The 25015-nt window shown below is 44.4% G+C and overlaps 2 protein-coding genes across 2 annotated transcripts in view; one reads left to right on the top strand and one right to left on the bottom strand.

Moving 5' to 3' along the window:
• T265_05629 (hypothetical protein) overlaps positions 1 to 9900 on the top strand; it is a gene marked incomplete at both ends in the record, with an annotated part of 28830 nt that extends 18930 nt beyond the window's left edge. The window contains 5 exons of the mRNA XM_009170688.1: positions 411 to 549; positions 1758 to 1952; positions 3632 to 3794; positions 4059 to 4151; positions 9718 to 9900. Of these exons, the coding sequence (XP_009168952.1) occupies positions 411 to 549; positions 1758 to 1952; positions 3632 to 3794; positions 4059 to 4151; positions 9718 to 9825 (698 nt within the window). The remainder of the gene's footprint in view (positions 1 to 410; positions 550 to 1757; positions 1953 to 3631; positions 3795 to 4058; positions 4152 to 9717) is intronic.
• Positions 9901 to 13777: 3877 nt separating this feature from the next.
• On the bottom strand, positions 13778 to 24525 carry T265_05628 (hypothetical protein; the record flags this gene model as incomplete). The annotated part of the gene is made up of 6 exons (XM_009170687.1): positions 13778 to 14257; positions 16218 to 16327; positions 16817 to 17312; positions 19816 to 20208; positions 22278 to 23168; positions 24361 to 24525. The coding sequence occupies 6 exons, from the start codon at positions 24523 to 24525 to the stop codon at positions 13865 to 13867; spliced, it is 2448 nt and encodes an 815-aa protein (XP_009168951.1).
• Positions 24526 to 25015: the final 490 nt, after the last annotated feature.

Raw genomic sequence — 25015 nt, 5'->3', positions numbered from 1 at the left:
GCAGCAGGCAGGAAACAGTCACTCTAGCTGGCTTCGCGGGGACACACTGTAGTGGGGTTTGGTCGTTTCCTGTTTTTTTTTTCACGGCCGGTTGCAACTGTAAATCCACTTTACTGGGATTAATACATGACGCAACGCTAACATTCTCTTCATCACGTGATACAGTGCTAATGGCTGTATAATCTTAAAAGGCTACTTTTCCAAAACACTCGGGAGTTGGTTTTAACTTTTTAAATTTTACTTATTCTTGGACACACAAGTGGAAATTAGTAAAACATCAAAGAATATTTCAGCGAATTGCCAAAGCGAGCCTAATTATTCGATACCATCATCAATTTCTGAGGTAATCCGTGATCTCTAGGCAAAATATAAACAGTTCATCCAACCACACTCTCACATATACTTTTTAGATTTTTCTGATCAAATTCAAAACCAGTTCTACGATGTGGGTGCTGTATTGTCCGTTTCTGACGTTCTGAGCCTACCTGATTACATGGAACAAACGCTCAACGATAAACGACCCATTTATGTGATTAGTATCGGAGAAAAGTAGGTTGATTCTTCTGGAAATTATCGCAGGATTTTTAAAGTAGTCGCTATGTAGATTTACATTGTATATTTTGGAACTAAAACAGTGAGACGGAATTCTTCGTTTGTACCTTGTCGAAAAGTTATTGAGTAGATTCTGTGTTTTAATGATAGATCAAAGTTGACTTCAACTGTGTGCCAGCTAAAAGCTCTTGTCGAACCCACAGTGACATTTTGTGTACCTTGAGAAGATTAATTTCCAGGATCTCAGTGCCGTGTTATAGTGTTTCTTGATGTGACGGGTAGAAGAAGAATGACTCTCATAGTCATCTGCTGAAGTTCTCATGCTTTCGTCTCAAATCAGTTGGTTAAGTGTTTTTCAGTTGACGAGCACAGGTTAAGGGAACAAACCGGTGATGAGTCCCTCCAATTAAAACACGCTCAGAGCTTCTGGTACCTCTCAAAGCATAACCCGAGACCATTTTCCTTCAAAGATGTGCTCCCGAAAAGATCCATTTTAATATTTGAATTCTTTGTACACTGTACGATACTTTGTATTTTTGTACGTGCCCCGAAATTTGCTGAATCGTGACTGACATCATACAACTTTTGTCGGGTATCCGGACATTTCAACAAATTAGACTGGCATGACAGTGCCAAAAGAATATAAGATACAAAGCAAGTAGAATAAATATTACATTACCAAAACATAAAGTGAATTGGACTTCAATTAAAAAACGCAGACGCTTGAATCAGAAAACTTCTGAATGTAGCGGTCATAGAAACTGTGAGATTAGTTACTATCGCAGTTGGGGGCCACTGTTCTGCTTCTTTCTGTGGATTCAGCTGCTTTGTTAGTCACACACCCAAACTCTGGATGAAAATGACAGATTTTGGTCCAACTCTATAGGTGATACAGATAAGAAAAAACTGAACAATACTTGTTCGTCATTTGCAGTATTTTATAGTGTAGTTAAACATTGCTATCATAAACCTCACACCGTTTCAATATTTTTACTGATAAAGCGATTATAGTAGGTTGTGTAGCCATCCGTGTTTGATATGAACAGTGACCCTGAACTGATGGGACAACAGACGATGATGAAATGACATTGAAATTAAAACATGTGCACTTATAGTGTCTTTTCTGGCTATTTTATGTACACCTGCGGTGAGCTACTACAAAAGCACAAAAACTAACTTGTCATTGAAATCTTTTCTTACTACAGTCACTCGGATGAGGATGTTTTTCAGCAAGTTGCAGTTGCTGAGCTCCATGACGGTGATACGATTGAAAACAAAACGTTGCCTGCTGGCGTGCTGACAATGGCCGTGGATGACCGCTTAGTTCAGTGGCTGGAGCACGTCAGAGTCCATATCGAGCCACTGACAAATCCACGACAGCAATTTTCTGAATTAGCAGAGTAAGCATAGGAGATATCCTCAATATCGTCTGGTCATGTCAGCATAAAACATATATTAAACCTGAGTTCACTTCATGGCATCGATACTCGTTGTGAACCAGTACCCATAGACGCTGCTCGTGCAACAGTACTCCGCACATCAGCCTGGAGTGTGGTTATTGGAATCATCATCCGGTATCCCAACACTCCTGTATAACTTGCTTGTTTTTGCTCATTTAATTTTCTATCACAATCAAATTGATAAAAGTCCAGGAATGAACCTAGAATTCCTGTTATCAGTTTGGGTGGTTCGGGGAGTATTCATGTGAAGCTGATAAGTTATTGACCGGTGGACATGGTTTTTGTTCCGAGGCTCAAAATCCTCTTTCTCCTGGGTCTAGATGACATGTCCACAGAGCTTTTGATTCCACAACTTTTCACGCATTAAGCGTGACTGTGCCATGATGATGGGAAAGTTGTGACTACCCATGTAAGACTGCATAGCAGCCGCGCTCAACTGGTATGTCATACCGAAACCTAGTCAAGAGCTCTCCAACTGGACACGGGAAAAGAATATTTTTGTTTTTGCCTAGACTTCCCCCAGATATACATTGAAAATGGAACCTATATCAATGGTCTAAAGAAATTTATAGCAGGAACGTGCATTCTTACACTCAAATAGGCTATCACGTCACCAAATGTGTTTGCTGTTCACTTGTGTATTGCAGACTAGCCATCAGATATATACTTCGGTGTTTAAGTTTGCTGAACTGAGTAACACAACGTCACGTGGATGATAAATTAATGCTTAGCAAGGCCAGATGTTTTGATCACTAGGCAAGGGAATATAGTTGTTGTACCGTACTGATTTTCGATCATAGTGGATGCGTGGTTGGAGTGTTATTGGAAACCATTTCAGCCTACTTACTGGTTCAAAAGCTAAATGAACTATCGGACTTACTCTGACCAAGATCCTTTACTTATCGTCGTAGGCCACCAAGAGCCACTGGAGCTCATGACTGTCACTTTAAGATTAATAAATTTACTCAGTGGCGACTTCTTCCTGTGTGAGAATGTCGATTGCAATAATGCCATGGTTCTCTCTACCCATGATGGACGGTAGATAGAAAGCGGAGTTGCGATCAATTTTGGAGCCCGAAGACGATACACAGCGATGACACTACACATCGATTTCAAGTACACTGTTTAGTTTAAGAGCTAACATGTAACTTCGCTAAATAACGGTCGTATCCGCCAGGAAAAAACCACGGGCAGTGTTACACGAATGTAAGATGAATGTAAGGACGTATAATTTCACCGACAGTCACCGCAGACCAGACTTCTTTGTGTTAATTGTGCTTGCCCCATTCGGTGGTTTAGGATACAAATGTAAGTTGAACATTTCTGAGAAACACTTTGAGGCGCATCTACCATAATTGCGGCTGCCTAGGTGTCAGTTCTACAGGGATATCAGCCTACACTGTGCGTAACTCCATAAATGTTTCACCTCAAGTATCAGGACATTGAATCAGAACCAGAGGTGCAACTTAGGTGCCGCTGATCGTCAAAACTCTTTTTAAGCTTGCTCTGATTCATATCGACCAACAGCGGCAAGAACACTTGGAAGAGATTACAATGATGCCACATACGAACCATGTCATCCGTCGCAATCTGATAAATATTTTGTTTTCTCTATGTAGGTTTGTTGCATCTCAATATGGTGGCTGTGTGAAGTTGGAAGATTTAGAAACATTCCGTCCGGAGCTGGCTTTAGCGGAGCTACGCGCTCAGCGAATGTCCAATGTAATTCCAATCGGAACCATCAGAATTGGAAATCAACTTCACCGAACCTTGCTATTTAAAGTAAGTGTTGCAGACTAACGGTGATAACGCAAAAACAATTACCTCTAATATTCTCGCCAATGCACGTTCCTTTCTAACACGGATTACCTCACTGAAAAGAGATATCGCCGGTAAATCACGTAGATCAAGATTGTTAAATTTCTAATGGACTGCGATAAACAGAATGTGTAGTTTGGTTGTGCTTTGGTCGTTTTATGCTGTTTGTCCCACAACTGCAAACTCTGGCCTAAAATTCGGCTACAAATTGATAAAGGCTACTTACAGTTTCTTGCAGACCAAATTGGACTGCCGACGACATTGGTACGTGGAAACTACGGAAGATCCTATAACGAAGTCGTGCTGGAAGACAGAAGCGAAGTAAGCGATTTCAAATGAAAGAATTCTGCAGCGGCGGCGTTACATTTTCATTTTGTGATTAGCTTTTAGTCTGATACTGGGGACGGTCACCGTAGGCATCCTCATAACCTATAACGGTACAAAATTAAGTTGTTGTTGTTTGGTGTGCCCACTAAGAAGGCAAAGATTCAGATACGACAAAAACTGCCGGTTACCAGGTGCTGTCTAAGGAATGAAAAAATGCTTAATGCATGAAGAACAAAGGGACTAACGAGAAGTTTTCCACTTCAGAAAATCATGGATCCTAAGCTTGATCTCCTATAGTATGAACCAACATAAAAGTAGCTAAGAGTAGCTAAATTAATCCCCCAAATCAGGATGTAGATACACTACACACACTACGTAGGGGTGGTCGAAAAACTAACATAATTATCTTCAGATAAGTACTTACCAAATGGTAACTAGCTCTATTTTCGAAAGTGTTGATTTTAGGTTTTTGCACTTATGAAAGAGATACGTGAAAGTACAGTTTAGGGTGCTTTTGCGGCAACACTACTCTGCCCGAAATTCAACATTTTGGTCGGAATACAGAACAAAGCTTTGAGGACAGCAGGCTCACAAACCTAACTTCCTGCATATATGACAGCTTAACATATCTGGTAATCAGGTTTACAGTAGAAATTACAATGCAGCCCGATAGATCGAATCCCGATGCACGCGCTAGAGGAAAGGGAAAAATGACAGTCTACATTTTCGCTGATTTAAAGGTCAGTTTATTGACCTTAGTGATCAGGGAAATATAAGGACTTATATCTTAGTAATCGCTGTTGACATGGTTAAACCGATAAGCACGAAACATTCTCAGCTAATTTGCTAATCTAGGCATGTTATTTGCAACTGGTAGGCTGTACAGCCAGGATCCTTTTTACATTGTCACAAGATGACAGGTAAAGTTTCGGCTTTTGAACGTGGAAAAGGGGAATTTTAAGAAATTTGATGATAGCCCTCTTGGCGAAATAACGTTACCACAACTATAATCATTTGAATTGTCTTTTCGTGTTCCCGACCTAAAGTGTTCACCTTGTCCTGGTGGTCGGGCTTCAGTGCTAAAATGATCCCGAGAGTTACAGTGACTGGAACTCAGTTCCGCAAGGTTCAATAACACCGGGAATTCCGGCGGTGAACAGCCTGGAGAAGAACGGCGGGTGTTCTGACGAGACGGTCTGATGGTAAGGTCGTACTCTCCCTTCGATGGGACTATGAAGGAAATAGGGTGCTTTTATTCAGGCGATGAGCATCGCCTAGTTATGTAGGCAACGATGCTAAATTCCCCAGAAGAAGGATGGGTTTGAAAAGGTTCTAAAAACCGCAAAGTTCGATCGACAGTGACCACAAGCATATTATTCAATACGGTCGAATTAATTTTGAAACTAAAGTCTGGCGCTGTTTAAAAGGCACCTGCTGTGCGCAGTGGCATTGGGGGTGAGACACTAATACCTTAGTTTCTGCGTCCTCGGGCCAGGCCGGCCTCTTGCAGCCAACTGGGTTAGACTGCAGAGTCACTGGCTCCCTCCCTACCCTAACATCTGTTGCCTCGCGGTCAGACTTTTGAGTTAGGAGATGGATGCGGGGGCCTTGAACAGAACCCTTTATCTTCCCACTGCCTTGTGGGTTAGAATTTTGAGTCAAGGGCCCAGGATGTGGTACCTCAACCGAGCCTTCTTCTTCGGCTTGGGCAGCTGGGAAGTAGCTTCCTCCTTTGCAGATCTTCGCTCACCTGCACTCTCCACAAACCCCATGCATATCAATCGAACGATGCAGTGCGACTAGTCTATCTGCCAGTCCACTAGCCATTGTTAAGTGTTTAAGGGGGAGAGACGGCTCAGTGTTCAGAACGCGATTTACTGACCAGAATGTCCATGGTTCGAACCCAACATCTGTCTCTCAACTTCCCCTGTATAGAGTTAGGCAACCTTGTAGTATCCCACCCCTCCTACTTCCTTTGGATGGTGTGGAAGCCAGGGTGCTACAGCTGTACGATTATCTTCTTTTATCTGTTCCGTGTCAAAACCGTCACCCAGAAAAATATAAAAACAATCACATACTAACCTCGAAAGATCTGATCCACGTCGCAGCCCTGTTGCATCATGGGTGGCCGTCTATGGGTTACGCTTGCACTGGGCCTGCCAGACTACGCGATAGGGAGAAGACAGGGAACTGGGGACATGGCTGTATTGTCAGGACAAAACATACAGAGCGTCTTCGTAATATATAGGATGACTAAATGGTCAAATATGGCCGTTCACTTGTTCGTTCCGTACAGCCAATGGTGGTGTTCCGGTCGTGAACAATCTCAGGCATACTACCCTGGTCGCATGTTGCTAAGCCGTGTTTGGTGCGAGCCGCCAACTCACCTACTTTCCGGAATTGTCGTACCGATGACCTTCGGGATACGTCACTCTCTGCACATGTGCTTTTACTTCTGTCTGGGCCGTCCTGACAAGCCCTCAAAGTGTATACTCTACATCAACTCTTGCTGAAATCTTGCTTCCCCGATGTGTCGATGTATGTATATCCCTGAAAGACAAATGCAAGAGCCCACCTGGGTGAAGCACCTGAAACCGCTCGGGATGTGCTTAAATGTTCCACATTTCACTCTTCGCGTATCCAGTGAGCTTGAGGCAATAACCCGTGGCGTCTACGGTGTGGGAATTGCAGTCGGACCCAAAGATAAAAGCGCTTACTGAATTAGATCCCAATAAACAGTAATCTTTGGACCGTGTAGTTGGATGATTCAATTATGATCAATACATTTCGATGCGACAAGCGGTGTTTATTTGTAGTATCAACAGACTGAGGTCCGTCGGAGAGTGAGGACGGGTTTTATCGAGATCTGTCACGAATGCTTCGGTTAGCAATAAGGACGGATATGGTAGTCCTGGTGGGTGATACGAATGTCCAGTTTGAACGACTAAGCACCGAAAAAAACACAATTAAGTGACAGATTCGGAGCCGATGCTGGACGCACGGATAATGGAGAACAACTGCTTTGGTCGTGTCTGTCCATGGCAGGTACAAACTTCCATCACTAACCTTCTGATAGAGTTATTTGAGAGCCACAACCGCAAGAGAGTCATGGACTCAACTGGACCATGTGGCTCGCAGTTATGGATAGATATTCTCAATTAAAGGTTGACGTTCCTTCTGGAGTAAGCAACTTGACTCCAATCGTGCCACTGTGTGAGCCCGGTTATCACGCATTACGCGTGCCACAGCGGAGCAACCCTATTAGTCAAATTCGACAAATTTCAGTAGCACAAAAGTATCGACCTGAACTGGCTAGAAAGCTACTGGAATCACAGTCATGCGGATGATGAAAATAAGTGTTAGGGAAACGATATGCGAGAAAGACAGAACGCAATTCACTCACAAAGTGGTTATCTTGAGTGATGGGCTGAACACTTCAAAGGACATTTCAGATGGTCTCCTTCAACACAACCACTGTAAGAACACAGTGGGGCCGAATGGAATCCGCCCAAACGGGCCCTCAAACGACACCAGAAACCCGGTGTAAGATAGCATCCATTTAACGCGACAACTCACCTGGCTCAGACGGTCCGCACCCCACACTTTTCAAAGAAGTTGACGAGGTCCTAGTTAACAGTGTGACGGACATACTGCAGAAGATTTGGAACGAAAACATAATACCAGTGAACTAGGGTGCCTCGACCGTCATCCGTCTTCAGAGGGCGCAGGGAAGTCATGCGAAGACGACCGTGGCATCAGCCTGGCAGCCGTGACCTCAAAGCACCCCTCCGTATAATTCCGCGCAGGTTAATCGATTATCGGGAGAAAACGATTCGTGAGAATCAAGCTGGGTTTCACTCTGGCCGAGGATGCATCCACCACATCTTTACCTATGGACAAGTTCTTAAACAGCGGCCCTATTTTAAACGTCCTGCGTTGATCGTTTATCTCTATTCCAAAGCCGCTTTTGACTCCGTCGATTGTCAAACGTTGGCACTGTCTGGCGATCAAGTAAGGTGCTCCCAAATTTATATTCCTTTTTGCGGCACTGTATGCGAACTTCTGTGGACGGGCACGAGTATATGGCAGGCTTTCGTCCACGTCCAAGTCCGCTTGTGTATGACAAGGCTGCTTTCTCTTGCTTTTCCTCTTCGACCGTTGTTGATGTGCTACTTGAAGCTTCTGTGCCTGCTTCTAAAACCTCATGTGTGGAAATGCTCTAGGGACGTTCGCTCTCAGACACTGAGTATGCGGACGATGCTGCTCTCCTAAGTTCATACCCTTCAAAAATGCAAATAAGTCTAAATAACGTAAATAAATCCGCCACACGGTTTGGCATGCACTCCCCACCTACAGTGTAAAGTGCTGCTAATGGACTGGGTGGGTCGAATCCAAGACTCATGCTTGAAGACAGGCCAATCGACGTGGTAGGGAAATTTCCTCACACGGGTAATTGCGAGTCACGGTGAGTTGGCTCGAGATGAGATTACTTTTCGAGTTGGAAAAGCGTGGATAGCTTTTGCCAACCGCTGACACCTATGACGCCGACGTGATGTATTTGCCTGTCAATGGCACTGTGGCAGTGCAGTCCATACTATGTCAAGGACCAGAAACGTGGCCTCTATGTTCACAGAAAGTTGTCAGTGCTTGACCATCAGTGTTTCTGAAACATGGATCTGGCCTTGTGGGAAATTCGAAGCAAAACTGAGGCAGGACGATGATTTGAGGAAAAAGAGAGTTACCCACGATAAATGAATCACTCATATTTCATAGGTTACGCTGGTCAGGGGATGTACTCCGCATGCTGTCACGCAGAACTCTTTCAGCCCAGCCCTGTGTTAAGTGGAAGCGACTAAGTGGAAAATATGCGGCCGAAGCATGAAAATACAAACCAGTAAACTAGATCGGGTCGACAACCGCCGCCTCCTTGGATGAGGACTTCACTCAGAGATGGTTAATGACACTGGTTAGTGGCAGAAATGGTCAGATCGACTAGTCAGCGGCGCTCATGCACCAAAGCTATCGCCTTCGATACGTAACTAACCAGTTCCCGAATTAACTGAACATGCCATCGCTTCGCAAGGCTTGGTCCAACCTCCCACGGAAGCCGTAGCAACTGGAACCGATGTACTCTTTGGTACATTGTTCGCAGGTGATAAAGTGAACCTATTTGCAGATTAGCGCGTGAATGCTAAAGTTGACCTTCACCTTAGTAATCTCCAAATGAATCCAAGTGGCCAATAATTCGGAAACATCTAATAAAGAAATGGTAGCTACCATACGAGCAAAGTGCCTGTTAGCTGAATAGAACTTTTTGTTGCGAAGTTGGGGCGGAAGAAGCAAGGTGAATTGTCACCTCTGGATAGGCCAGTGAATAGTATCATGAACTTGCCTTCGGATGAAGTGGGTTTAAATCCACACAAGGGAGCTTTCTAATTGCCTATCAGTCCATCCTGAAACGGAATACACACTGGGTTCCCTGAATAAATCCATTAATTCCACCTGAGTTATTGTGTGGCCCACCAAACGGCTGAGTGTTTGCGTCTTATTCTTTTTTCAGACCGGATCATCGCACAGCAGAACTTACATTGTGGATCTCATGTACACACCTGGCAGGTTGATTGAGGCCACCTCTCGAAAAGCACTAGAATACATTAGCCTGTTTTGAGAAGATAACTTATTTCCTGACATTGCTTATTTTACTAACACTAATGGATATTTTTTGACGATAAATACGTTCCACTCACTCCAAACTTCATTACATTTTAAAAATGAACCTCTGGCTTCTAAATCTTTTAAAAGGACCTAAAGAGAGATACCATTATGGGGAATGCCCATGAATTTATTGCATCTGACGGCTCATTTATACTAGATCTGTCAGCCTATCTACTTACGAAGCAAATGCACGTAGAAATGTTACATCGTTCAACACGAATTGCCAAACACATTAAAGGTTCCCTTAACGCTTAGGGTAGGACTGGAATACCTAAGCGAATTGCTCCGTATTTCGAGTCTGTCTCTGAGTTCCCCACAGACACCAAATCCACTATGATCTTCAAAGCAGATGTACAAACAAATAAATAAATACATTTCACGATTTGATACAAGTCCAGTTACAAAATATAGGTGTCAGTGAGGCGTATGAATGAACCGTACACTTTCTAACTGGCACTTGTGAAAGGAAGAAGGCCTTCGCTGCGGAGTTATTAAAAAAATGTCAACTAGACTGGTTACAGATTATTGGACAGGGAAACACTTTCTCTCATATGCACCGTATTTACAAAAGCTGAAAATCAATCGCCTCTTGAACGTGTCTTCCTGAAATTTCCTGGATATTCATTAACTGTTGTTCAAATCCAAGCAAATGCTACACAGCGACTTCACACATTCCGCAATAGACCTCCCTTTTCAAGAGCCGCAGAGTGAACTTACAAGAAACCATACAACTCGCGTGACTCCCCATCAGTAGTATCACCGTTAAACCGGTATTGGAGTTCCCCTAAGTGTATGATAACAACTGTCAATGAGCCTCGATGTTCATGACTTCAGGATAGTCTAGGTGAAATGAAAATACCATTAATAAAAGACTGGTGCTAGAATATGAAAAATTCACTACAAATGATAGAGAAAAGAAAGCAGGAAATTCGGTGAAAACTTCTAGACCTACCCGCAACCCACAAGAAATTCAAAAATACCCGGACAGATGTGGAAAAGTCAGGTAAAATTATCGGCATCGCAATCAGCCCTCGTCATAAGTGCATTGACGATCTCTCAATGAACAGAACTGCTGGGCCACACCTTGTATGCATTTTGGTTTAATCAAATGCTAAAATCTCGCAATAAGTTATGTAGGAAGGATTTTTGAGATTGGAAGCATTTTCGGATAACACGTTGGGTAGCATAGTAATGCTGCTGCCTGCTTTCTACCAAAGCTGGTTTCACAAATTACAGTGGTATTGCGGGATCGAATTCGAAAAATACTCGGGACTCGGTACACGCCCGTGTAACATTGGTTTCATCTGCAAGAAGCTGCATGTCAGTTAGATTTAGTAGGCTCATACCTAGACGCGAATGTGATGGGACCACAATGTACCTATTCTCCAGTGGATCGTTTTGTGATATTCTTGTTAAGCTCTGTAGACTCGGTTTCAAGTTGACATTCTTTGGTCTTAGAGTTAAAATATTACAATAAGATGTCAATATTCCAGCTTCCAGAGAATACGCTTCCGTTAGTACGGCGTTAACGACGAATGTGTAGTAAGCATGATGATAACCACGGATGTTAAGGGATCCCATATAACAGTCTGAATACGACAAAGACGCCACAGTTTCCTCTACAAAAGGGTCAAGTGAACAGCGGTGTTAGACGCTGAACATCACTGTTCCACTCGCACAGTACATCCGCGTTCCCACCTTTAATCACCTGGCATAAACGGTCTTGTCATTTGAATCCTCGTAAGAATCATCATTGTCAGCTGTAATAACCGCGTACTCGTCGTACAGTGGTTGTAGCTTCCGGAGTTTCGTTCACCGATGATTTGGGGAAGGATAGGGGTAGGTAGATGCGCACTGCAGGCGGGAGCTGATAAATTGGTGCATAAATCCAGCACTGTCAGTGGGCTGTCAAGTGAAGGGGGGGTTGGAAATGGAGCTATGCATTGAAGGCAATAGCTTGGATGCACGAGCGCCATTGAGGGCGCATCGTCGTAAGCAGCCCGAAATCCGTCGGGCGCGGATGAACAAGAGCTCGTCTTCACGATGATATATACAACAGCGCCTACTCCTGAATGCGCTATTGAAATTCATCCACCATTACCACGCCACCCACACGGTTGGCTTGCTCAGTGGTTGCAATTGGGCGCCGGCGCACTGAGGTTGCATCAGCCGACTAAACCTATACATTCAACCTGTTGAAATGTGGCCGACCTAGTAATAACCAGCAGTCAGATAGGCGAGTTGACTATGCTATGTAAACATCAGTATATAGGGCTCAAAATTTTGAACATCTAAAAATGGCATAAAAACAAGCGGGTGCTTCTATTGAAGGATTGCCAAAAAACTGACCGACATAATTTTCCCCACAGGCTATTACAATAGGCTCACGTGGTACTGCGTGAACATGCAAAATACCAGATCAATGTGCACCCGAATACTCTCACTGAATGCTGTTGCCATACATCGACAGACTAAGTAGTAGGCTTAGAACACAAATTGGTTAGATTGAATGATGCTCAGGCAGACGACCCTACAAAACTTTGTTGCTTCGCTACGGTGATTAAGACTCCAGAACAAGTATAGGGGGAACTCACGTTTCGCACATTATGAGAAGGTTAGTGACGGAAAGCCGCTAAAATCATGCTCTACATGGAAAGTGTTTTTATTTCTGGGAAAAACGTAATTGTATCCTTATCTGTCATTTCAAAGATATACAGCTAGTCGATGGATTGGATGTGCGAACTCTTCAATGCTTGGACCCCTTACAACGTCCACCTTTGTGGAAAAGGACGGCGGCATTCTAACGCGGGTGAACCGTAAATCACAGTTATATTCAGTTGCTAGTTATTTATGGAAAAATATCTTCCCAATCACCGACAGCTGCCGAACAATACCATGCTACAAACGAGAAGAGGTTCTTCCTACCTAGATTCAAACTCCAAACATGGTATGAAGTTCATATGGGGGCGAAGCATGTAAAGAACGAAAGCAAGGGAAAACTAATCTAGAATGTCACTCAAATGCGAACGGAGATTAATATGGTCGTTGGTTTGTTCGCCGAGCTGGGCAACTTGATTGCAGACGTTTCATCGCCGATCGAGGTGACATCAGTGCGTTGTTACGGAGCGCAGTGGAGCGTAGCGATGGGTTGGTGGTTGTGCAGATAAATATAATATATTACAGCAGCCTGCATCACCTATAAAAGTAAGGTGAGATAACGTCGCCCCTTGGTGAGCCTTTCGACCTATGATAGGGTAAATAGCCACTCAATGTTCCCAGCCTCAAAATAAAACCACGGTGAGGCTATTTGTGAAGGACAAGAGCCGCAATTTTATGCACTTTCGACAAGCTGACCAAAGGAAGGAGGGGCCACTGACACTCACTGTGAGATGGACACAGGAAGGCAGCATCAGTGGACTGAGTCGCAGAAGTGTTTTAAGAGTAAACACCAACTACGACAATACTGTTCTCTATGATGGAGCGTACAGAGTCTCAGCGAACTGCACTGTCGTTTGATTACAGGTAGCTTAAAGATATATGTAAATCGTGAAATCTGCACTTCAAAAAACGATGGCTAAATAGACCTGGTCGAAAATCACCATGAAACTCCGTGGCGTCGCGCCACAAACACTTACCTCCCCTTTGGAAGACCGTCACGACTCATCCACACACAGAATTCAGTCACAGAGGAGCACAATAATGGTGCCTGGATGGTTAAGCATTTTAAATGAATGTGTCGCACATGCATTCCACCTTCCAGGAAACCACTTCGTCGATTCTTGCTGAGTGAATCACATCATTTCTATTCCATGAGATGATATGACTTAGCCACTAGGATAACCAAAATGTTTCTCGATTTAAGGATCTCTCCAATGAACCTCGCGGTATATCGAGAAGACTGGCACATCATGAAAGCATAAAGTATATATAAAAAACGGTCAATCTGAAACTCTGGCTGTAGGATCAAAATGCAAAAGTAGTAGATCAACCCATCAATATTTGCGACGACTTCCAAAAATATAGCCGTTATCGGTGCTTTTTGTTGTTGTTGTTCGGGTGCGTTGGTTGACTGCTGAGGCTCGAGAACCACGACCTCGTGTACGTCCCCTACTACGGTTGGATGAAGAGCTAGCTTCCGAGCCATCATTGGACAACTGATCATCAATCTTGAATCGGGGTTGTCTTCTCGAAAGTGTCGGTTCAGCCGGGGGTGAGTCAGCATCTTCAATTGCGGATAAAATGTGGCTTCCCTCTTCGTCGTCCTCTCCATCCACCAAGGATGTGTTCAAATCTATATGTCTACGGGACTTGGAAGATGTCTGTTTTGTTGCATGAGCCTTTGAGGCGGGGATCTTGGCACGAGCAACGTTGGAAACTGAACGATCCTATGGGATGAGATAATAGCAGTGGATAAGATGGAATAGTGATTATATTCTGATATTAAAGATCAGAATGGATCGATTCTCCTCAGCCATCATTGCTTAGTGAAAAAGAGCTATGAGTGTGCTCAAATGACACAAACGCCCACCCTACCTATATGGGTGAAATATTATTGGAAAATGGTATTTCAGAGCTATCTGCAGAGGCAATCGAGGTAAGTTTCAGTATTCCGATAGGAGCCGCAAGCGTCACCCTATTCATCCATCTCTCTGATACGACCAAAGTCAGTTTGTTTTGCGTAGGAGAGGAAGTAATATACCGAAATAACGTACCACCAGAATGAATATATGCGGAAAACCTGTTCAGTAAGATTCTTAAAGAGGAAAAGAGATTTAACCACTACCTTAGAGTGCAGTCATTTTAGGAAATACCATCATAGGCGGTGGCTGCTGAGGTACATCATCCCCATTCGGGTCTCCCTTGGGCAGAGACCACCTTAGAATCTTGTTGCACTTTTGACATTCGACATTATTCCAAAGTAAATACATCCGAACAGCGCACCCTACCTACATTGTTGGAAACTGAACGATCCTATGGGATGAGATAATAGCAGTGGATAAGATGGAATAGTGATTATATTCTGATATTAAAGATCAGAATGGATCGATTCTCCTCAGCCATCATTGCTTAGTGAAAAAGAGCTATGAGTGTGCTCAAATGACACAAACGCCCACCCTACCTATATGGGTGAAATATTATTGGAAAATGGTATTTCAGAGCTATCTGCAGAGGCAATCGAGGTAAGTTTCAGTATTCCGATAGGAGCCGCAAGCGTCACCCTATTCATCCATCTCTCTGATACGACCAAAGTCAGTTTGTTTTGCGTAGGAGAGGAAGTAATATACCGAAATAACGTACCACCAGAATGAATATATGCGGAAAACCTGTTCAGTAAGATTCTTAAAGAGGAAAAGAGATTTAACCACTACCTTAGAGTGCAGTCATTTTAGGAAATACCATCATAGGCGGTGGCTGCTGAGGTACATCATCCCCATTCGGGTCTCCCTTGGGCAGAGACCACCTTAGAATCTTGTTGCACTTTTGACATTCGACATTATTCCAAAGTAAATACATCCGAACAGCGCACCCGAGCTACCTACATTCCACAACATCTGAACTGTTTGCAAACACTACTGTGTTATTACTGGAATTCTTTGGGTCATATTTTTTTTAACGACTTCCGCTCTGATTACCAATAATAAAGACACACTGCTACCTATGGATTATCCCCCAATACGTAGCTTTCTAACTCCATTGTCCCTAGTACCAGTGAACGAAAATACGGAAGCATGAACAATTTTTCACAGTCGGTGAAGAATCACTCGCGGCAAAAGGAGCACTCTCCAACCATCGCCATCAGTGACAGCAATCCACCAGTATTACATACTGTCATAAAACCACGAGGGAAGAAAGCCTCAGTAAAGAGCGAGAAGAAAAGAGAAGGGTATGAACTTATCGCGAAGAAGCATTANATATAATCAGCGAGATGGCCCAAGTGGTTAGAGCGTGAAGTTACTGGCCGAAAGGCCCGTGGTTCGAACCCAACCTCTGCCTCTCGACTTCCCGTGAATAGGCTTGGGAAACCTGGCAATAACCCAGAAGCTACAGTTGAACGACTTTACGATTTTATAGCTGATAAATTGAATTAAATTGAAGTACGTTGTTACCAACTGATACATCTCAGTCACCGACGACAAGGAGAATTAGCGATGGACATCCACAAACTGAAACTGAGTTGCTATATCGGTAGAAGACTCGCCAGATGTAAATGCTTTTCCCACCTTGGACACCAGACTAACTGGATCCTAATCCGCATTCGGATAAGAACTCTAACCAGTTGGGAAATGATGTATCCAGCTTTGACTAAGAAAATTGAAAACAACCAGGACTCGATAAAAAACCTACAGCGAGCATCTCTTCGTCAGAGCTCCATTCGGTTATTTCTGCGTGGTGCGATCCTATCCGTGTGAACTTATCAGCGAGTACGGTTGCTTTTGAGCGGAAGGACGTATCATCTGACAAAGGTAAACAACCAACAGAGTGAGAGTGATAGGATGAACTGCTATTACGGTAAAAGATACAGGATCTGTTAGAACGACTATATAGTAAAGCCAGAGCTCCATTGTGTACGTGTTGTTACGTTTTCGGCTACAGTCGTACCCAAGCTAATCCATATTACAGTAAAACCCGTGTAAACACAAATTACTTCAGCTAAAGATATTGGATGCTGGTAAGCGAAGTTGCTATAAAATGAACAGATATCAATGTTCCAGGCACGTTGTGCGATTCTACGTAGTATAAAACCGAACTCACATGGTAATTTTGGTGACCAGACGAGTGCTCAAGGTTCAGGAGTAGGATAAATGGTTTTTCGCAATCGGTTTGGTCGTACATTGTGATGCCAATGCTATGATAAATATTGGAATCGTATTTATCACTCAAAAAAAGGTCAAGGCCTAAAATACATAGGTGTATTGATAGACAGTTGCAAGACAGGCAAGTACCTCCTCCTGTTTTAGAGCTGTCTGGCGCCTCTAGAGTAGAGCAGCCATCCTCATCCTCGCTTGCATTCGAGCTTCCCAAGCGTGTTTGGCAAAATGAAGTTATGTCGGGAACGATCCGCTCCTCGGGACACTTTCGCACACGCAAATATTTTATAGTTTGTCCCATTATGGATTCGACCACAAACTGAATGGCATCACGTGAATCTTTGTCGATGAACTGCTGGAGGCTGTGACCCAACTCGACAGGAGTAAACAGTTCAAGAGCAGAAGCATCTTCGGTCGTCAAAACACCTGTCGCGGAGCCGGACTTGGTTAAAAACCGCCTCACAAGTTTTTCCACCTCGACAACATCTAGACCAACCTTTTTCTTATCTGAACCAGTCACATCATCCACATCCACAGAACCATCCGTCCCATCATTCTGACCGGATCTGAGGGCTCGTCGCGCTTGCGCAGCAGCCAGCTTCTCACGATTGTGATTAAATGAAATTAAATCCTGGTGAGATTGTGTGGAGAGAAAACACATATATTCGGTGAGAACATGCTGCGAATTAGCAATGCATCAGATAGACATATGTGCACGACAGCGCACGGCTGCAATTACGCCGAAGAAACAGTGTTGAGTAACCAGAAATACCAAATTCAGCCTTGTATCGTACTGTGGGTAATCCAATTTAATGAATGGGAACAACCACGACAGCAATGACCCGAGGGGGTGGACTCTTTCCGCCATTGAATCGGACCCACATTTTGAATTGTTCCTCCAAAAATACCTGTTCAGCAAGGAAGAAACGGCTTTTGTTAAAATACCCCAAGTTTTCTAGCAAGCCTCCACATAGAGATTCCACGCCCTTGATCATCCAGTTTGGCAAAATCATATACCAATTGGACCACTCCAAGAAAGTTCAGTTCAATTATCCAGTTATCAGTCGTATGGCAAGAATAAGCCGGTCCCAGCTATTACGGTCTCAAATAACGGTGAAATGGAGGGAATAGATAGAGCCGTTTATTGTGGACGATGACGTGGTCCGCTAACGGTTGTTGATTTGTTCTAAATACATGATAAAGTGGGAGCTACTCAACTAGGGCGAGAGCTTCGATGCGGCAGAGCCATACCTGTCACTACGATTTCGAGCAGTCACACACGGACGTGAATGAAATACCCTTGAAACACTACTTCATCCTCTTTAAACGACACTAAATTGGGACACACAATCAGCTCAGCACCTGATTACAGTTTATCTCAGGTTTAATCATTGAGAGTTGGGCACAAGGCTCTCAATATGATCAAAACAATACAGAACTTTCCTTGAGGAAACTAATCATAAGGATAGTGAGAGCTCTCTGACAGTTATCTGCAGGTTTTGCCCTTCTTGGGACTCACCAGATGGACGCAGTCACCGAGTTTCCGTCAGTCTTATCTTTTAGTTGGACCAGAATTTTACGAAATTCGCGGTCAAAAACGCTCACTAACACACCACTAGGGTTTTCATAGAGAGATTCACCTGAACCCCAACCTTCAATCCCATCCTTCAATTGGGTGTGCTGCACAGATCCGCCGCACGTTTGTTGGTACGATATTCCAGGTATCACAGTTTATTCATAGGTTGCTGAAAACACTTTGACAACCCGTTACACCCTTCTTGAGGCAAATGACCGTATTTCGCGGATTTCGTATAATTCGGGTCCAAAACATAAGGCTGACAGAAACTCGGTGACTGCGCCCATCGGATGAGCACCACGAAGAGCAAAGCCCGCCGTGGGCTGTCAAAGAGTTCCCACTAACCATATGATTAGATTCCTTGAAGAAAGTTCTGTGACGGTTTGATGATATTGAGGGTCTTATGCTCAACTTTCAATGACTAAATCTGAAGCAGTGTGATCATGTGCTGAGCTGACTGTTTTCAGGCTAGTTTGTTTGTGTATCTCAATTTACTGTCATTAGAAGAGGATGAAGTGATGTTTCAAGGATGCTCCATAGGAGCTCATTGTAGCAGACATACATTACATATGGATCCGACTAGATTCACATCCGTATGTGACGGCTCGAAATCGTAGTGACAAACGTGGCATTGAAATCACTGGAGTATTGCAGTATCGTTAGCCTATCCCAGTGGTAGTATCATTACACCTTAGCAAGGTATACCGATACAGCCGGCAGAGAAAAACGAAGTGTGAATGATGTCTTATGAGCTGAGTAGCGTTTACCTTCCTGAATTGTTTATGTCACCGGAATTTCAGTTTTAGACAGCACAAGTTACTCACGCTCAAGTTCAGTCAACACATTTTAAGTCTTCCACTTAAGCCTATTTGCGGTTTTGGTTCTCATTCGTTTGGGTTATAATACGACAGTTCGATAAACAGAAAACGGTGGCTTCAGGATTTCCAGCCCCGAATATAATATTTCGGTACTGGAATATAAAAGCTACATTCAATGAATGTGGCTTCTAGTAAAAATTGTGTTGGTTCAACATGTCAGATTTTTACTATTCTCTATACAGGTTCTGGTCTTTGGTCGGTTCATCAAGTAGAACATTTCATGCGACGGGGTCAGTGTACGTAAGGCAAAGAATACTTGTCAGATGAAAGAGCTTACTGACGGCGGAAGCACTGCTTCGAAAGTCATAACAAATAGGTCCTCTGACTATTGAATGACCTCTACAGAACTAACTGCAATCAATTGAGAGATGGCCAGATTGCACCTACTTATTGCTAACCTGATTGCCGAGCTCGCCAACCGAGTGAAGACGCTCCATCACTTGTCGAGGGGAGATATCAAGAGTACACAATGGTGGTGTTTTGACTATCTTCGAAGTAGTTAGTGAATGAGTCATGTAGACGTTTATTACTGTTTGAGTGTTTGAATCTTGAACATAAAGAACTGAGAAAAGGTGAGAAAACAAATAGTTTGGATTCCGTTTGGGCTATTGCGGCTGCATTTAAAGCCAGAGTATGACCGTTCAAAGCAGTTAGTTAACAGGCCCATGAGGAAAACGTACTTTGGGATTAGCAACTCGACCTATAAACCGCTGTCCGAATCGGTAGGCACTAAACGACTCAAATCCACCGCTCAAATCGACCCGCAAGCGGATAAGAGGTTCAGCAGGAGGCTTCCACTCTACTGTTTCTTCTAAATCGTCCTCTTCCTTCACAGAGATCTCCGGACGTGAAGAGATCTTTCGACGTTTGTTCGGTACCCGATCAGGCTCCGAGGACATACCGGAGGGTGTTGACATCACATTCGTTAGACTGTCCTCCACGTGACGAACGCAAACCATTTCCACCTGTTTGGCTAAATCCAGAGAACCGGATACGGATTTCGTTATTTCATCCTCTAGAATTACGTCTTTGAACACAAAAGGCCGGACTGTCTGCAGTGGAACCCGAGTGATCTGTGCGAATGTACGAGAAAACTACTTGACACTAAAAGTTACACACACAAAAAACCGCCAAACACTCAAGTCATTACAAGTTTAATGAGCAAAAAAACAAGGGAGCTGGGAACAACAGTCGTCAGTCGGGTAAGCACTGAGAGGGATTTCAATCACATTCTCTGTACAAGTAGTTTTTTAATCGTCGTGTGAGCAGAAGCGTCACAAAGCCCAACAAACGTGTCCACCACTAATAGATGTCGCGAGACTGAAAGAAATGGGCTTAGCCACTACAAACTTTGTGTCTGTCTTATTCTTACACAACATAGACAAAGAACTTGAAGCAATACTACTCAAAAGGTTGTTAAAAACTCTTCGACAAAGTGCGGCCGGTTTCGCTCTTGGACTCATCAGGTGCCACAGTCCCTGAGCTTTCGTCAAGCTTACGTCCGTAAATTTCGAATATAATGTTGACGGAAACTCGTGGGGTACGCCTACTTTGGAGAAGGACGAAAGCGTTGCTGAGTTGTCGAAGAGTTTTCAGTACGCTTATGAGTAGCATTCCTTCAAGAAAATAAACTGCGACAACTCGAATATCGCCCCAAATGAAACATGGAGTGGCCTTTATGCAGCAAATTCTGCTGAATTATACCACAAGAAGGAGAGATACAGCAGGGGTTCAGTGAAGGATCTCGTTGAAACCAAATTGGTGTGTAAATGAGTGCACATCAAGTAAAGAACTGCTCAATTGTGGCATCTTCCTGAGTCACAGTCGCTGACGGGCCTGTCATGCTCTAACAGGACAACTCATCAGTCGTAGACCCCTCACCCGGCGCACTACTTTCAACTATGGACCCAAGCGACAGATATTCTGCTTTGACATGTGAGTCAACTAGCCGAGGGAAACCAAGAGTTAAACCTCTCCGCAAAAGCCAACGACACTTCGTAGAAAACAGCCTAACAAGCCGCAGGTCAACAGCAAGCGTGTCGAAGCAGTTCTGGCAGTGAGCGGACGAGATCATCATGGCCTGATGGCAACGACAGCGGTTCTGTTTTACGCCTAATATTCCCTCGCCGCTTTGTAAGTTTCATTTGACTGTGCTAAGATCGGAAGTGCATCATCAGACAGGAGCCGAATGACGCTAATGACGCTAAGGTGACATATGTAGCGTGGCATCGTAGTGATAGCTGATATACTTGATGCATAAATACAGGGGTGTCAATGGACTTTTATTGAGGAGATCGCGAGGGGCAATAGCTTGGATAAATGAACGCCATTGAGGGCGTGAGTGGGTCATGTCTGACAATGTCTAACCATTGATGCGTCCCGTCTAGGCGTCATCACCCATGGAGACGGCAATGACCAGTGCAATTGAGTTTACTGGTAATGGCTTCCGCCGCTAAGTTAGCGTTTGTCCTTCACTGGTTCGTGTCCACCCTTCAAGGGGTTGTTCTGAAAGAGCCCTTCGAGGAAGTCGGTTGACTGGCATATGGTGCATATGGCCAAGCCGGCACAATCTACAGGGTGTGATCGGTTGGACTATCGTGAATGACGGATTTTTGCCGGAAACCACTCGGCGTACTTCAGCATTACTGGTCCAATGTTCCTACCAGACTCGTCCAATGCTTCGAAGACATCGATGAAAGTTTTTTGGGCCCTCAGCGATCAGGGGTCAGGTTGCTGACACATACAATAGTATGAAGCGCAAAGCAGCATGGTAAATCCGGTCGCTGATTGATAAACTGATGTCACGCCTACACAATAGGTGATGCGTTCATGACGTTCGTAAAGTCTACTCATCCGCTCGTGGAATTTAGCTACGAAAAGGAAAGCATAACTGACATTTGGCACCAAAGACGAGCGACTGATACAGACGCAGCCATGGCGCACCAAAATATACAAAAGTAGCTAAAATGGGACCAAAAGACTAAGTAGCTCAAGCTTCAGTCAATGTTACGTCGAAAACACTGTCCAAAAAGGGTCACCTTTACTTGACAGGTCATTTGATGTCCGAAAATTAACCCGGTGATACGTAAATGCCGTCGAAGTGAATGTCATGAAGGTTAGTGAATCATGATCGATCACTCACCTTAAATTCTTTGCCACGCACTTCAAGCAGACCAACTGCTTTCTCTCGGGCTTCTCCCTCAGAAAGTATCGTGGCAACAGAACTACCGGGTTGTGTGACAAAAAAGTTCTGGCTCGAATTCCATTCCGGTTCAATGCGACACTCGTGTTCGTGTCCCCAAATAACCAGGTCCAGAAAGTTTGGAAGGAAATTCTCAGGCAAGTAACTTGTAGGGCCGTGCCTACTACGATTCTGGTGTACAGCAAAGATAGAAAACCAATTGTCTGGTTCCTCCGTGGGTCGGTAGAAAGTAACAAAGTTATTCAGAAACAGACGATGCGCACGCTCTTCACGGATTGCACCGAGCGCATACAAAGCCAAATGCGTTGAGCCCTTGCGCAATAATAGTGGGCTGATGGTAATGCGCTCCACAGAGGAAGACTTGCCAAGCAGGTTGACCAAGCCAGCAGAATGGAGAATATCCACAGCACACAGACCACCGGGACCAATCGGGTCGTCATGATTACCATGAATAGCGAAAACCGGGATGGAAACATTCAAATTCGGATCCAAATGGTTCACGCATGAAAATGCTGTGTTTGCAAACACCACATTCCCATCGCTCAGAATCTCGAACTGAACGGACTTGTCACCAAAGCAGTGTTGACGAAGCAGACGTACAGCCTCGTGAACCGTGTGCATTGATGGCCTACTCTCATGGAAGATGTCACCACCGAAAAAAATGAAGTCAACTTCATGCAATCGTGCCAAGTGAAGAATCTCTTCGAAGGTCCTGAATGAATCAGAACCACGAATACCGTCTTTTTCAGCGAACCCTAAATGGTTGTCTGTAGTCACTAATATCCGGAGGGTATCAGCGCTGCCTTCATAATGATCCATGGGTTCACCGGCCTGAAACGACAAACCATTTGGTAAGCACCGTTAAGAATAGTTTCGAGCATGGAAGACTGAAAGTCTTCTATAGAGGAGAATGTCGGTAGCTCAGGTGGCGACCAAGACTGAAAGTGACAGAATCCTCTTACATAAATGTTGGAGGTAGTAGAACATGCTGCTGTGTTGACTCATATTGGGGAAAAAGCTACGTTTGTTAGTAAGGCAGCTGAAGAGTTACATGTGTGCCCCTGGGAAAACAATAATAGTCGTTTAGCTATAAGACTCTTTCGGTTCCTACCTACAATTCCACCCGAAGGAAGCGTTGGGGTTGAGATAGTGCCAGGTTTCTCAAGCCTAGGTAATGTCCTCGAGAATTGAAAACTGTATCATTTGCGCTATATAAGGTGTCAGTTTAGGATCCGGGGTGGGTTATTACTACTGTCACTTCTATTGGCTGCGTGAGCATCCATTCTTTGTCTTTCCGGTCAGGAAAGCCGACATGCCTTACTAAGCAATTTCGGAGGAGGCGGCAGTTCTCATTAATATTTGAGTATCATAGAGGTAGTTTCAGGAATCTGGTTTTCATTGTTAAAAGATTATGTTTGGCGGCTTCGGACGCCAAAGGCTTGCTTGCTTAAGTGCTTATGTGGTAAAGAGCATCTGTACGAGAGGGACTCTTTTGCTCAACCGATTGCAAGGTAGACACGGCCCAGTGGAGGTCATATTGCCATCGCCCCCAATAGCATTTGTGTGAGGCCTTCGTGAGAATACTTAAGTGATGAGAGACGCTGACAATCGTAGATCGAGCACAGGTCCAGGAGTGTATATCTGGCTTACTACCTTCAACATACGGTCACATTCTGCACACATGTGAACAAATGGACAGCTTCTTCATTATCGAATCCACACTAAACAACCAACTAGTGGTACTATCACTTCCTGTGATGATAATGATAATCATAAACAGAGACAGCAACATCAGCGTTGACAATTCAACCCAATTCAATTGCAATTTATCAGTCAAAAACCATGTGCCATGGGCACATTGGTCCAGCTGCTACAGCATCGACCACCGGAAGGTGGAAAAGATAGAACCAAGCCTTGGAGGTGATGGCATGTTCAAATAGTTCGGGACCAAGGCGCAATGAAGGCGGTGGGTTTGATGCACGAGCGCCGCTGACTGGTCGAATGGACCATTTCTGCCACTAACCATCACTTGGGCGAAATGGCCCAAGTGGTTAGAGCGCGAATTTACTGACCGGAAGGTTCGTGGTTCGAATCCGACCTCCGCCAATCGACTTCCCTGTCTAGGCTTGGGCAACCTGGCAGTATCCCAGCCCTCGTGCTTCCTTCGGGTGGCATGGCAACTAGGCATCGGAAGGGTGCTACAGCTGACCGTCACGACGAGACTGCACCTTACCGTGGTGTGGCGGTTTGTGTACCTCGGCGACCCATTGGGCTATACTGGGGATTGTCCGCACGATGCTCCCAGAGTCTCTCACACCAGGTTGGTCAATGGTTAGAGGTCTGACGAACGCAGTCTCCTGGCCCTCCAGGTTGGGGGTTGGAACATGTATGGCGACGTGTCCCGTAGAAAAGATAATGCATTTGCATTTCCCCGCCAAACACCGCTGCCCTGCGGTTAGGCTTTTGAGCCAAAGGCTTTGGTTGAGGACCCTAATCGTCCTCCTGTCTAGGTGTGGGTGCCCTGGCAGTATCCCAGCCCACGTACAACCATGAACTGCGCATACACAAGTAAACTCATGCCATGTCGCGTGTTGACACCAGCCGAGTCGCCTTACTTGCTGCGTACAGCAGGGCGGGTAAGCGAAAACATGCTACTGCTGATGCCTCCCTTCTTACAC

Source organism: Opisthorchis viverrini (genome assembly GCF_000715545.1).
Source record: "Opisthorchis viverrini unplaced genomic scaffold opera_v5_109, whole genome shotgun sequence".
Classification (NCBI taxonomy): Eukaryota; Metazoa; Platyhelminthes; class Trematoda; order Opisthorchiida; family Opisthorchiidae; genus Opisthorchis; species Opisthorchis viverrini.
This window is presented reverse-complemented; position numbering and strand designations above follow the sequence as displayed.